Source organism: Zootoca vivipara, chromosome 2, assembly GCF_965207765.1.
Source record: "Zootoca vivipara chromosome 2, rZooViv2.hap1.1, whole genome shotgun sequence".
Lineage (NCBI taxonomy): Eukaryota > Metazoa > Chordata > Lepidosauria > Squamata > Lacertidae > Zootoca > Zootoca vivipara.
In genome coordinates this window covers 25,281,013-25,295,801 of record NC_142584.1, presented here as the reverse complement: position 1 = coordinate 25,295,801, position 14,789 = coordinate 25,281,013, and the positions used below count along the sequence as shown (strand labels likewise).

Sequence of the window (14,789 nt, the reverse complement as noted above, 5' to 3'; positions counted from 1 at the left end):
CCTGATGTTTTCTATTTCACTTTCTTCCCTAGGAATGAGGGCAAGAAGAAGACACTAGAAATGGGTTGCACAGGAGAGTGCCATGTGAAATTTATTCTGTGAATGATGCGTGCAAAATGCAACTGGCATGGCAATGGACTTGACACATAGCAGTGCAGATAGAATGTGCCCAGTGCATTTAGTTGCCCAATGGGCAACTAAACTCCAAATTTGGTTTGGTGCTTTGTGTGCCCTCAGCAGATTGCACAGCCTAGCTAACGAAAAGCTGCAGCTGTCAATGGCTGTTGTCGTTAGGACACTAGGATAAATGGGCCATTGATCTGGTACAGTGTTGCGTTTATTTTGTTCATAGTTAAATCCCTAAACAAATGCTAATCTGATTAAACCTTTTCTCTCCCTCTCCAGTAAACAAGCTTGCTAATATCTGCACTTGTTTGCATGATTATTATTTCAGGGGGAGGGAGAGGGGATTTTATTTTTGTTCATCAGTTATTACCAACCCTCTCTGAAAACTCCTGCATATCCTGCGTAGCCCTGCTACTCCCCGTTTCGGTAATGTTAATTTTTCCAGATCACACAGATCATGATATTTATTCCAAAGCTATTCTAGCAAATGAGGGAAGACTTGGCAGCTGAATTGCTGTTCTGAGGATTCCCACGCCTTGTAACTAAAAAGCCAAACCGTTAAAATAGATATGATTCTGATATGCAGCCAATCAAATAAATGCGTACATTCACCCTGTTAACTGTTTAATAATACAAAATTAGCCACAACTCTCACATCTACTTTTATGCTCCCGTATCCATTAACTTCGCTATTTGTCAATACCAAGTTGTCTCATCAAGCTACAAAAAGCTATTCATTTTTTAATTTTATTTTTTGCTGCCTTGCCATTCCTTGGAAGTCTCACTTCCTCCCATGTCAGTATGCATAGCACTGCAGCATAAGTCAGTTTTATGATGCTTTTATATTTGTTGGAAGCCACCGAGAGAGGCTGGGGCAACCCAGTTAGACAGGCAGGGTACAAAGAATAAAATGATTAATATTATGCATGCTAATAGCTACCCAGGGACGCGGGTGGCGCTGTGGGTTAAACCACTGAGCCTAGGGCTTGCCGATCAGAAGGTCGGCGATTCGAATCCCCTTGACAGGGTGAGCTCCCGTTGCTCAGTCCCAGCTCCTGCCAACCTAGCAGTTCAAAAGCACGTCAAAGTGCAAGTAGATAAATAGGTACCGCTCCAGCGGGAAGGTAAACGGCATTTCTGTGTGCTGCTCTGGTTCGCCAGAAGCGGCTTTGTCATGCTGGCCACATGACTTGGAAGCTGTACCCTCGGCCAATAACGAGATGAGTGCCGCAACCCCAGAGTTGGTCACGACTGGACCTAATGGTCAGGGGTCCCTTTACCTTTACCCAGTCACATCCCATGCTGAGTCACATCCCAAGCTGAGTCACATCCCAAGCATTAGAATGAAATTCAACACACAGTCTGTTGCACCCATGGGCCACCCCTCCTATTGCTGGGTCTACCCTCCCAGGAATAAAACCACAACGGGACCCACATTAAAGCAGAAGCTTTACAGGTCAGTAACTAGGAGCCAAATAAAAACATAAGGGGGCTGCTACTCACCAGATGCCAGTGTTATGTTTGCTTGAACCACTGCAGCAAGACTTTAGAGTTGCTAGTGAGTGTATCTCTAGCTTGCAAACACTCTGGAGAGGTTTCAAAGGGGTTTGCTAGATTTATTCTGCTCCTCCTAATAGGATTATATCTCTTCTTTCTAATCCGGTATCAATCTCAATGACAGGTACATTGTGGGCTGGATGTACAGGGGGAGTGGAGGAAATGTATGGAAAAAATTCCAAATCAATTGTGATAGGCTCAGCGTCTGTCCCCGTTGCTTCTAGAGCCAGTAGACAAATGCACGTGCAATGTTCTGTGTCGTTTGAAGCCTCATATATACTCCTATGCCAGCAGACACTGTTGCCATATGAAATCAAAATATCCTATTTGGGCCTGCAAACACCCACTTCTGTTTTATATGGTTTGGGCAGGAATGGCAAGGCTTAGTGAGAGGAGGGTGGAGGCATCCAGCAGAACAACTCAAATTACCGGTAGTCTAATACAGGTGTTATCTATGTTTAGCCAGAAGTTGTGGAATATATGTAAAAACAAGATCTGCAATAACCAAGTGCTGAGTGACTGTGGGAGACGATGGCTGCAGGCAAGACTTCTCAATGAATTGCACTCAGGGCAGAGAAGGGTGCAAGAGGATGCACAGAGGTTCCCTTTCATGACCAGCTGTTCAGCAGAGCAGTAGGAAACCGCAGGTTGCAGGGAGCCAAGGCCATTTTCACCCTAATGGTCTATATTGCTTGCAAAATGTTCCTCCACACCACACCCCCATTAGGAAAGAAGAGATCGTTACAAAGCAAAATGTCCTGAAAGGAAGCTTGCCATCTGGCTAGAAAACCAAACCAAACCTGTTCTGACCTGTTTTTGCACCTTAAAATATATGCCCATCAGGTTGCTGTTGGGAGGCACTGCCACAGGAACTGGTTTAAAAAAGAGTCGGTGATCTTAAAGTAAGAAGCTATAAAGGTAAAGGGACCCCTGACCATTAGGTCCAGTCGTGACTGACTCTGGGGTTGCGCGCTCATCTCGCATTCTTGGCCGAGGGAGCCGGCGTATAGCTTCCAGGTCATGTGGCCAGCATGACAAAGCCGCTTCTGGCAAACCAGAGCAGCACATGGAAACGCCGTTTACCTTCCCGCTGTAGCGGTTCCTATTTATCTACTTGCATTTTGACATGCTTTCGAACTGCTAGGTTGGCAGGAGCTAGGACCAAGCAACGGGAGCTCACCCCGTCACAGGGATTCGAACCGCCAACCTTCTGATCAGCAAGCCCTAGGCTCAGTGGTTTAACCACAGCGCCACCTAAAGTAAGAAGCTATACTCCGTGCAATAATCATGAACAAAGGGCTGTCTATGTAAACATAAGGTGGCATGATGAATTCAAGGCTTCTGATGTTCTTCTTTCTCACAGGCAAGAATTCCCACCAATGAATTTCAGTACAATGAGTTCCACGCCACTTGCACCAAATTAAGCATTTTTAAAAAAATGTTGATACACAAAGTGATCCAGCTGTGTTCACTTAACAGAATGTAGCTTAATCCTATTTACTAAAGTCTAGCTAGCTGTAATTCGTGGAAGGTTCAGCAGTTCCATTAAAGTGACCTGTGGTTAGGCTGTCTTGAGAAATCCTTTAGCGCAAGGGGGTTAGGAAAGGATCGTAAGTGATATTATCCTGGTAGGCAAACCAAGGACAAGGGCGGTGGTTTGCTTTTCTAGAAGGGGCAAGAGGAAATGCAAAGCTTTGCACAAGATCCTTCTCTGTTTTGAAATGGGGTTTGTGGCTTTTTACCAATGAGGCAAGGCTGGTCTGAATTAAGTGGAATTAACACAGCCAAATGGAAATTTCTCTCTTTTAGGAATGCCATCTTTTTAATTGGCTCCTTTAACAGCAGGCACAATGTTAATCCATTCTGCAAAAAAGGTTCACTGGCAGATTTGTGCCAGTTAACAGTGATCTTAAAGGTACAAAGCCAGTTTTGCCAGTTTTTTGTGGTCAGTTCGCAATCATAGGCAGTGCTGTATATGCATGTATCACATGGCTAGGCAGCTCCCCAATAATAATACTGTATTACACAGAAATATATGCCTCTGATACATTGGGTTTCCAGTTGGTTGCCCCTTTTGGCCTAGAAGGGGCATGCACTATTGTGGGTGCTAGTTCTCTTCCACAAAAGCCTAGAAAAGCTCTAGGAGAAGGGGACGACAGAGGACAAGATGGTTGGACAGTGTTCTCGAAGCTACGAACATGAGTTTGACCAAACTGCGGGAGGCAGTGCAAGACAGGAGTGCCTGGCGTGCTATGGTCCATGGGGTCACGAAGAGTCGGACACGACTAAACGACTAAACAACAAAATCATTGAGGGGGGAAAGTAAGCGCTACAATTGGCAGCACTGCTGGAAAACGGAGACAAAATCTGCCGAGCCCTCATCCCTGACCAATATTGTTTTGCTGCATGCTTAGCAGCATTGCTGATTGTAGGCCCTTTGTGGGGAAAAGTAGAGGACAATGGAAACCATTCACTTTTATGGCTCATCCTCAATCTATGTAACAGGGCAGCGATAAGGATTACTGAAATAATGTAGGCTAAGCACTTTGAACAGTCATAATAAATAACATTATCATCCTACTGAGTGGCACTCTTGTTATATCATCAGCCAACCTGAGGTAGCCTTAACTCCAATCTTAAACCAGCATTTTTTTCCATCATTAAATAATAAATACAGTTAAACATAATCATCATCATAGGATACAGGATAAGGACATCTTTTTAAGAGCAGGCAGTTTAATTTTACCAGAATATTATCATCCCGATAGGCTTAATAATGCTGGGACTCCTGTATAAAATTAGACTTGCCCCTTCTACTTCAGAAGGGAGAATAAACAATCAGGATATATTTTTCCTTCAGAATTTGTTATGGCCCAAGACCAGGTGTGAGGTATGCAGCTATGCCCGTGTTTTGTTTTTCTTTAAAAAAAAAGTTTCAGTCTTTCTTCATGCGGAATCTGATCTCCATCTTTAAGATTATTTTTATATTCTCATCCTGTATGTGTTTGTCCACAGCTGCTAATGCCTGTTCTCCACCGTCCTGGTAATACTTCAGAAGCTCTTCAGTGTATGCAATCCACACACAGTTGTGGCATCCACTCATGCAACAGTTTGTGGGGGGGAGAAGTGTTGGAGGGATGGCAAAAGCAGAATCTTTGTCCTCTGAAGAAGCAGCCTCTTCTTTGGAGCTAGGCTCCTTGCCCATCAGGGAAGTAGCATTTTTGGAACCATTGGCCTGTGCATCTGCGTGCATGTACCGCCATCCATCGACCATCAGCATTGCAGGGAACCTCCACATGTTAACTAAGCACTTGTGATGGGATCTGTGCAAAGGCACTGTAGTACCACTATTGTGCGGGTGCCTGAATAGATAGATGCATTCCTGGCAAGAGCAGAAACATAAACAAATGGATGAAACCCTTTCTATATCCCCACCGCTTATTTTCAGTACTTCCCATCCATCCCAGGGTGTGACCTGCCAGATTTCATGTGTGACTCAGGCACGTCCAACAGGTAGACCGTGATCTACCAGTAGATCATTGGACGTCTGTGGTAGGTCACTGGCTCCCCCCAAAGAAGCTCAACAACTTTGGCTCCCTTAAAAAAGCTCAACATTTTAGCCCAGCACCCCACAAAACAGTGCTCTCCTCCTCCTTAAAAAAGCTCAACAACTTTGACCTGAACCTCCAAAAAGGGGATAGATCACTGCTGCATACCTGCCAAGTTGCTGTCCGAGAAATAAGGGACCGGGCCAAAGTAGCAGACTGGAAGTAGCACTGCCGCCATTTTGGAACTGGGCAGAGCATGCTCAGAAGTGACTTTTGATTACGCTTTGCCCAGTTCCAAAATGGCCACCGCGCCAGAATAAACCGGGGAAAAACAAAAAAAACCCGTTTTTTCAGCTAAGAACAGCTGGAAAAACGGGGATTTCCTGGAGAATACGGGAGACTTGGCAGCTATGCTGCTGTTTTTTTAACTCTGTGAGTAGATCGCAGCCTCTTGGGAGTTGGCCACCCTGTTATTCATAGAATTTGTAACATGTGCCATGCCGTATATCCCAATTGCAGTATCAGTAATGACAAATTCAAACTCCGAACGATTTAAAAATCTGCAACATATTAAACTCGTACGTCTTGCCTCTGGGGCAAGCAGCCATCCTCTTTGAATCTGCCCAACCTCCTGTTAAGGCCATCTCAGTCAGCAGCTATCACATTTTGAGGCAACAAGTCCTGTAAATAAAGTGTGTGTTGTGGGAAGTCTGAACAGAAATGGAGCGTCAACAAATGCATGTCTACTAAATGCCACACAGGGAGATGCAAACCTGTGGTCCTCTAGGTGTTGTTGTTACTGGGCTTCCAACTCCCACCACCCCTGATCCATGGACCCTGAGGGTTGGGGGATGCTGAGGACTTGGGAGAAACAAGTGGAAAACCCTCCCATCAAGTGTCAAGGAGATAAAGAACTACACAACCTTCAGAAGACATCTGAAGGCAGCCCTGTATTGGAAAGTTCTTAATGTTTACTGTTTCAAAATGTTTTTGTATATGTTGGAAGCTGCCCAGAGTGGCTGGGGAAACCCAGTCAGGTGGGCAGGGTGAGTGCTTTTTTATGGGGGTATGCAGTACCCTCATAAAATGTGCTGCTTACCGTAACAACTTCATGGCAAGTACCGCCCCCACTTTTTAAGAAGAAAAACACTGGACAGGGTATAAATGAAATAGTCAAACCTTGGTTGACGAACGTAATCCGTTCTGGAAGACTGTTCAGCTTCCGAAACATTCGACAACTGAGGGGCGGCTTCTGATCGGTTGCGAGAGCTTCTTGCACTCAAGTGGAAGCCACGTCAGACATTCGGGTTCCGAAAAATGTTCAAAAACCGGAGCATTTACTTCCGGGTTTTCGGCATCCGGGAATCAAAACGTACGATAACGGAGGTGTTTGGGAACCAAGGTTTGACTGTAATGATAATGAAAGCTGCCTGGAGCGGCTATGGCAACCCAGTCAGATAGTTTAAAATGTGTCAGTAACTGTAACAACTTCATGGTGAGTACCGACCCCTTTTTTTCTAGAAGAAAAACACTGGGCAAGGTACAAAAAATAATGATAATGATGACGATAATGACGATAATAATAATAATAGGGGTAATAATAATTGTGATCAGAGTCTTTCATGGTGGAGCAGCACACAAATTCCCTTCTAGAAACAGTCGCCACAACATTATTGCTATTTGTTATGGTGCCTTATAAACAAGCCACAAGCCATCTCCTGAGGCTTGTAACTCTAAAAAAAAAGGGAAAAGGAAAAGGGAGACTCCGGGGTGCCTCTTCAAGCTGGCATTTTAGGCACAGTTGCTCTCTCTCTTTGCCTCCTCCCAGCAGCTCCTCCGTCTGCGGGCAAGAGCGACCGGCTGCCCAGTGAACGCGCTGAGGACCAGGCATGCAATTCTGCCCTTCAGCAGCTTCGCCCTCCGATCCGCCCCGCCGCTGGACCCCCTCACCTTCCCCAGCGAGCGCCCGGCCGACCCGGCCAGCCGCCGGCTGCAGCGGAGGGCACCCACTAACAGCAGCAGCAGCATCTCCGGATTGCCTGGGAGGAAGCCACGCCCCGTCCCTGCACCGGGCGCCGAGACTGGCATCTCTCTCGACCAATGGCTTCAGCGGCTTCGAGGGAGGCTGTGGGAGGGGAACGACGAGATGTCAAACGGTGGGCGTATTAAAAAAAAAGATCAACCAATGGGGATCGGGCGAAGGGGGGCACCGGAAGTAGAGCAGGCGCACGTGGGTGAAGCGGAAAGGAAAGAAGAGGCGCGATGGGCAAAAGGAAGGCGCGGACGCAGGCGGCGCCTGCAGCCGCGTCGCGGAAAGGGGCTGCTCCAAGGGACAGGTGAGTGTTTATCCCGCTGGTGATGTTTCGGGGTGCAAAGCGCTTCCTTTGCGTTGTCCCTGGAGGTGCTTGCAAACAACAGCCCTGTAAGGTAGGCCCGCGGGATGCTCATCACCCTCCTTATGGCAGACGCGGGGCTGAGGATGAAAGGTCAGCGGCTTGCTTAAAAAGCAATGTCGGGTTTCGGTTTGGCGCTTCCCGGTTGTGGGGTAAGCGTGGCTTTCGGGTTTCTTTATGTCTCTTTTTGGCACTGGGAATGTCAGCTGCGTCTGGAACCCGGCTTAAGAAGACCAAAACTCACGCAACAAATAATAATAATAATAGTAATAGTAATAGTAATAGTGTAATAATAATACTGTAATAATAATAATAGCAATAGTAATTTATTATTTATACCCGGCGGCTTCCAACAGAATACAGTATTAAAATACAATAATCTATTAAACATTAAAAGCTTCCCTAATAAGGGCTGCCTTCAGATGTCTTCTAAAAGTCTGGTAGTCTTTCTTTGACATCTGGTGGGAGGGCATTCCACAGGGCGGGTGCCACTACCGAGTGTAATACTCAAGCTTGAGGTTCATTGTTTTTTATTCAGATGATTAGTAGTAGTGGACTCAGTGTTGGATATTCTGCTGTTTCTCAGGTGTTCATCCTAATCTTGCGTTGCTTTGGGGTAAATATAATCAATTGCCACTTTATACCAGGAGTGTTTAAGCTGTTTCCCATCAGGTCTTAGCTTCCCAATTCCTGTTGCTGGTCAGAGATTATGGGAGTTTTAGCCCTGCAACATCTGGACGGGCATATACTAGGTACCCTTGCTTAAAACATTGATGTCACAGTGTAATAAATGATGCTGTTGCAGCTGTCCTGTGGGTATTGTTGTAGCTGCCCCGTACAGATGGTGTAACCTTGACATTCTAATAAGTCCCTACCTGTACTCATTGTACACATATGACTGCATATCTTCTGATCCATCCACAGTAATTATTAAGTTTGCAGATGATACTACCATAATGGGTCTAATTGCAGGCGCAGATGAAACAGCATACAGGGGGGAGGTTCAAAAAGTATCTACATGGTGGTTGGAGAATAACTTGCACCTAAATATTAGTAAGACAAAATAGATGGTGTTGGACTTCCAGAGAAAGAGAGGGGAACCTGCCCTGTTGTATATGGGGGGGGGAGCTGTGTGGCCTCCTTTAAATTCCTGGGAGTTTACCTTAGTGAAGACCTCACTTGGAAAATCAACATAACTCAGGTGGTCAGAAAGGCCCAACAGAGACTCCATTTCCTCAGGGTCTTGCGGAAGAATAACGGTATGTTAAACAGCAACTGATGAACTCCTTTTATCCGTCCACAGTAGAAAGTGTCCTTTCATATCGTATCACAGTGTGGTATGCTGGCCTGACAGCCACGGACAGAAAGTCTCTACAGAGGGTGGTGAATACAGCACATGATATCATGGGCTGTCCCTTGAGTCCGCTAGATGACATCGCAAGGGATCGTTGCCTTAGGAGAGCGAGAAAAATTCTCAGGGATGACTCACACCCCAGCCATCACCTCTTTAATATTCTATTCTCGGGCAGGAGATATAGAAGTATAATCAGCCGTACCAACAGGCTAAAAAATAGCGATGACAATAAAGGTATTATTAGTATCAGTATTAGCCTGTGAAATTGTGAGCACAAGCTTTAGCCTGCTAGTTGCCTGTGCGATGGACAGCTGCTCTAAACCTGTCATTTGAGCGGGTTTTCAGGTCGTACGTACCAAAGGTATTTTGAAATTTTAATTGGTGGTAGCTGTTGTTGAAACAAGCTGTACAACCTTGCCAATAACACCCCCCCCCTTTTAAAACCCTGTAGACAAATGAAGAAGAAAAAAACTCAGTGCCTGGATGAGCAAGAAATTCCTTTTCGCCTGCGGGAAATAATGAGGAGCCGTGATGAATTAAAGAACCCCAAGAGCAAGAAGAAAAAGAAAAAGGGTAAAAAAAAAAGCAGTCTTCATATTTTTCCAACATACACTATGGACCCAACTCTGATAGCTCAGTTGGTGAGAGCATGGTTCTAATAACACCAAGGTTGCAGGTTCGATCCCCATATGGGACAGCTGCATATTTGTGCATTGTAGGGGATTGGACTAGATAAGGCATCCCCAACCTTCAGCTCTCCAGATATTTTGGATTACAATTCCCATCATCCCTGACCACTGGTCCTGTTAGCTAGGGATCATGGGAGTTGTAGGCCAAAACACCTGGAGGGCCGCAGGTTGGGTATGCCTGGACTAGATGATCCTCAGGGTCCCTTCCAACTCTACAATTCTAGGATTACTGTCTCTTTACCATAATAGCACATGTGTGCATACACACATACACCCCTCTGCAACTTTCAGTTCATTAAGCTTTGGCATGGGGAATTGATCGGTTGTGGATTTGTTTTCATGAAAACTGGGTGTAAATTTATTAAGGAAATAAATAACTCCTTGCAAATCCATTTGTCTTTTGGCAGAGGGCCAGCAGCTATCTGCTGTAAGCAGCTCTGTAATAATAAACACAATCAATGCAAAAAACGCATGCTATATTGGGAAGTTAATGGATTCCAATGTAATTTGATCGTATATTCAGTTGCAGAGCCAGTCCTCCTAGCTAGCACCAGGGCTGTGACATTTTGGGGGTGGGGAAATCTAGGGTGGTTGGACATGATGCGACACCCATTTATGCCCCACAGAAGTATGTTAGACCGCTCTAGCTTGGGCCATTGTCAGACACTGTGCTTGTCAATTTTTGTTTTGCAGAGGGCCAGGGTAAATAAAGGTATTTTTGTCTTCATCTTGCTTTATTTCTCTGGGTGCTATTAGGCACAGTAAGACTGTAATAGTCTGTGTTTTTGTCTCAGAGAAGCAACCAGCGCATATACTGGAGGGCGACATACCTGTGCCGAAATTCAAGCAGCGAAAAGGAGAGGGGGACTCTACCTACATCGGGCGCATTGAGCGGGAAACTCAGCGTGTGATGTTCCTTACCAAGTACCAGCTGCAGCGTGAACCCGAAAAAGAAGAGCCAGCCCCAGAAAAGTCCCAGAGGAAGAAAGAGTAAGCTTGATCCCTTAATTTGCAGCTAATGTTAGAAACTCAGATATACAGTGGTACCTCGGTTTAAGTACACAGTTGGTTCCGGAAGTCTGTACTTAACCTGAAGCGTACTTAACCTGAAGCGAACTTTTCCATTGAAAGTAATGGAAAGTGGGTTAATCTGTTCCAGACGGGTCCACGGAGTACTCAACCTGAAGCGTACTTAACCCGAAGTATGAGTGTAATTGGTTCTGGAAGTTCATACTTAACCTAAAGCATAGCTGTCAAGTTATCCCTTATTTTAAGGGATTTTCCCTTATGCTGAATAGGCTTCCTCGCGAGAAAAGGGAAAACTTGGCAGCTATGCCTAAAGTGTACTTAACCTGAAGTGAACTTTCCCATTAAAAGTAATGGAAAGTGGATTAATCCGTTCCAGACGGGTCCGCAGAGTACTTAAACTGAAAGTACACAAACCGAAGCGTACTTAAACTGAGGTATGACTGTATCTGTATAAAAAAAATCCTCCCAGCAGCACCTTAAAGACCAACTAAGTTTTTTTTTATTTTGGTATGAGCTTTCGTGTGCATGCACACTTCTTCATAAAAAAATAAAAAACTTAGTTGGTCTTTAAGGTGCTGCTGGAAGGAATTTTTTTTATTTTGTTTCAACTACGTCAGACCAACATGGCTACCAACTGTAACTGTATCTGTATAAGCTAGGTTAAAGGTACCAGACACCCCTGTTTCCTGGGGACAGCCCCTGGATTTACAAACAAGTCCCCTGACAAAACCCATCTATTTAGTAGGAAGTTGAAAAGTGTCCCCGGATTAATTGAAAAAAATCTGGTAACTTTAAGCTAGGTGCCAAAGCTTACTGTCACCAAAATGAAATGTCTCATTGCCATTTTAGGGCAAGATGGCTCTAAAGTCTTGTTTTTCAAATGATTGTGATTGATTCTCAGTTAAACACCTGGCTAGTTCAGATGACAACCTTGAGCTAGGGTAAGAACTTTGAGAACTTAAAGAAGAAATGTCACTTGATCCAGGGACAGTCCACATATATACTGGCCTATTCCTACCTCTTTTTCTTAATGGTGGCACAGAATATTCTTCACAACTGTGAGCAAGGCAGTAGGGTGGGGTAAGTGAAGACAAGCCGCAACAACAAACTCTTAACATTCTTCACTGCTCCTGCTCAGGCAGCACAGGAAAAGCATTTTGGTTCTTGAAATTCATTCCAATTGTGCAGATAAAATATGATTGATAGAATTATACGGGTTGTGGTATTAGTGTGTGCAAACAGTTCAGATTCAAGGATCTCCAGGCATGCATCTCAGGGTGGTGGTGATGTCAGGCCCCATCCTGGCACCCAGGCATCTTCACTTGACCGCAGGTGGCCAATAACCAGGTACACAATGCCTTTTATTGACACAGTATTTTTGTAGCCCTCTTTGCTCTGATTGGGGCTCTGAATTGTATTCCATTCATCCTTTGTTGAAATTCATGTGCACAGCTCCTGTTGCGTCCTTTCTTTAACAAAACTTGCTTTCTAGATTTCAGAAGAAGAAGCTGGATAAAATCCGTAGGAAGAAAGAGGAGAAAAAAGCAGCATTGCTGGAGAAAGACTTTCTCAAAGGTAGAAGAAGTCTTTTTCAATGTATGACTCTTCGGCTTTCTTCAGAGTTCCAGAACACCCCAAATCTCTTCCACAGAATTCCAAGGATTTGAAAACCACCACATCTTTCTGGATAATTCCTGCATGTATATTTTTATTCAAGGGGTGCTTTGAGTGTGCATTTATTTTTGTGGTGGTAGTTCTATCTAGATAATGAGAATTTCATACTGAGAAGAATTGTGATGTTGACTTATGTTACAATAGTAAAGGTAAAGGTACCCCTGACCATTAGGTCCAGTCACGGACGACTAGGGTTGCGGCGCTCATCTCACTTTACTGGCCGAGGGAGCCAGCGTACAGCTTCCGGGTTATGTGGCCAGCATGACAAAGCCGCTTCTGGCGAACCAGAGCAGCGCACGGAAATGCCGTTTACCTTCCTGCTGGAGCGGTACCTATTTATCTACTTGCACTTTGACGTGCTTTCAAACTGCTATGTGGGCAGTAGCTGGGACCGAGCAACAGGAGCTCACTCCATTGCAGGGATTCATTGCGGGGATTCGAACCACCACAGAAAATTGGTTTAGCATACCACTGTTTACAGTGATCTGTTAAATCAGTTGCCTATTGTTTATTATCCTGCTATTCTGGTGCAAAATTTCCACTTAAAAACTTCTAACATTACAGTTTTATTTTATTTTAAATAATTCTAACACAGCCAAGCAGGATTGGAAGAATGAATGCACCCTTAAGCTACAGGCCATCTGCTGTAGCACCCAGCCATGGAGAGCTGGTGTTAGGAGTTTTCAGCACTGCAAACACTTTCATCAATTGAACCACCAGTCTCTCTGTCAGTTGTTGTTGTTGTTATTGTTACTTATTAGTTGCTTTTTTAAACAAATGTAACAACAACAAATAAATAAATAAATAAATAAATAAATAAATAAATAAATAACACTTGGAGTAAAACCAACACAAAGCTGAAACAGAATAAAAACGAAAACTTGTTTGTATTTTTAAAAGGCAGGACTAAAACATCCTAAACACTGAAGAAACCAGATAATTAAAAGCCAAAGCCTGGTGGTCTTTGATAACAAGCAGATCTATTGTCAAGAGGAAGTTGGGTTCGTTCTAGCTCCACTTCCAAAGTTTGGACACCTGCTTTTTAGGGCACACCTTTATGTCCAAAGCAACAAATTCCCAGCTGGAAATAGATAAAAGTGCATAGTGTCAAGTTTTTCCTTTTCTCGCGAGGAAGCCTATTCAGCATAAGGGAATTTCCCTTAAAAAAAGGAAAAACTTGACAGCTATGAAAGTGTAGTTGCATTGTGCTGAATTTTGTAATAGGGACGGGTACATTTGAATGGGAGCTGAACAGTAGTCTCTTGCTGAGTACTGTGGTGATTAAGGTACAGGACGGAAAGGCACTTGTTCTTTGCTGTGACGTGACAAATGGGAGTGGCTGTGTTGGCCTCTAGACTGCACTTCAGGCTGCTAAATGGGATATAACGGGAGGAGAATATGCAGTATCTATTTTAGTGCTATCTCCATCTCAATTCAGTCACTTGGAGCTTACCTCTTTGCCATTCCTTTCAGACTCGGTGAAGTTTGGAGAGGTTGCTGAACAGCCCCCAACAATTACAGCGAAACCTAGAAAGAGTGTTGTCAAAGACAAGGTAAACTATGCAGCTGCATGAAATTCTATCTCTGTCTTCTAACTTTGCCAGTCACCCTGCTACCTATACAAGAAATAATTTTACACGATCGGTAGCAAAGCTTGGGGAAGAACACTGATTTGGTGTTAGCAATACTATTATCAAACTAGCTGTATCAGAGTTTCGGGTATTTCAGGGTTTGTTTTCTGTAAGCTGGTTCTGTGTTCATGATCATACTCAATCGATAACCTCTTTCCTCTGTGTGCTTCTTTAACTTCAGCCAATCTCTTACATTCCAGGCCGGCAAGAAGCAGCTTCTGCTGACATCTCTCTTGGGCTCCGGTGGGACACCCTCCACTCCAAAAGTGTTCCACGCATCCCTTGCTCGCCAGAGGATCATGCAGGAGGAAAGAGAAAGGGTTGTCCAAGCTTACCGGGACATAAAGAAACGCAAGCAGCAGCAAATGGCCGAAAATCAGCTTGCTATTGACAAACTAAAGAAGCCCTTCTGAGATGTCGGAATGCTTCCACTGGGCCAGAAAACAGGAAGAAACATTTTAGTACAAGGACAAGATGGCGGTGTATTTAAATGGTCCTCTTTTTGGATGACCGCATCAAGCCATCTGGATGAGCAGATTGACTAGTGTTGTACGCATTGGGCAATATGGCAGTCGCCTGCTACTTTCCAGAAGCAGAGTGAAGTGTATACAGTGGACTTTTTCTAGACTCAACCTTGGAACTTCACACCTTAGCAACTTGGGTCTTCTGTAATCTTCTCTTAACTTTCCTCTGGGATTCAGAGTAGAAGGACTAGTATGGGAATGGTCTCGGAGGCAATTACACCGAATAAATATATTTATATTATCCACTGGTGCAGCCATTTGGCA

General features: G+C 44.5%; 2 protein-coding genes across 4 annotated transcripts; one reads left to right on the top strand and one right to left on the bottom strand.

Annotated features, from left to right (window-relative positions):
- Nucleotides 1-4,401: 4,401 nt before the first annotated feature.
- On the bottom strand, nt 4,402-7,305 carry OXLD1 (oxidoreductase like domain containing 1). Of its 2 annotated transcripts, none has more exons than XM_035104107.3 (2): nt 7,182-7,305; nt 4,402-5,065 (listed from the first exon to the last, which is right to left on the bottom strand). In XM_035104107.3, exons 1-2 carry the CDS (start codon nt 7,257-7,259, stop codon nt 4,619-4,621), a joined length of 525 nt encoding a protein of 174 aa, XP_034959998.3. In that variant the 5' UTR covers nt 7,260-7,305; the 3' UTR covers nt 4,402-4,618. The 2 variants fall into 2 exon arrangements, with proteins under 2 accessions (XP_034959998.3, XP_088517584.1); XM_088661458.1 differs by lacking the exon at nt 7,182-7,305 and adding an exon at nt 6,331-7,175.
- A 180-nt stretch (nt 7,306-7,485) lies between these two features.
- CCDC137 (coiled-coil domain containing 137) lies at nt 7,486-14,766 on the top strand. 2 transcript variants are annotated; one of them, XM_035104106.3, is made up of 6 exons: nt 7,486-7,567; nt 9,430-9,551; nt 10,462-10,657; nt 12,189-12,271; nt 13,844-13,923; nt 14,202-14,766. In XM_035104106.3, the coding sequence occupies exons 1-6, from the start codon at nt 7,494-7,496 to the stop codon at nt 14,412-14,414; spliced, it is 768 nt and encodes a 255-aa protein (XP_034959997.3). In that variant the 5' UTR covers nt 7,486-7,493; the 3' UTR covers nt 14,415-14,766. The 2 variants fall into 2 exon arrangements, with proteins under 2 accessions (XP_034959997.3, XP_088517583.1); XM_088661457.1 differs by lacking the exon at nt 7,486-7,567 and adding an exon at nt 7,658-7,776.
- Nucleotides 14,767-14,789: the final 23 nt, after the last annotated feature.

Coding starts and splice junctions, on each gene's coding strand:
- OXLD1 (XM_088661458.1), bottom strand. CDS start 6,462: ATGTTTCGGAAGCTGAACAGTCTTCCAGAACGGATTACGTTCGTCAAC. Junction 5,066..6,330: donor CTTGCCATGAAGTTGTTACG/GTAAGCAGCACA, acceptor TGCTCTTGCCAG/GAATGCATCTATCTATTCAG.
- CCDC137 (XM_035104106.3), top strand. CDS start 7,494: ATGGGCAAAAGGAAGGCGCGGACGCAGGCGGCGCCTGCAGCCGCGTCG. Junction 7,568..9,429: donor GGGGCTGCTCCAAGGGACAG/GTGAGTGTTTAT, acceptor AAAACCCTGTAG/ACAAATGAAGAAGAAAAAAA. Junction 10,658..12,188: donor AAGTCCCAGAGGAAGAAAGA/GTAAGCTTGATC, acceptor CTTGCTTTCTAG/ATTTCAGAAGAAGAAGCTGG.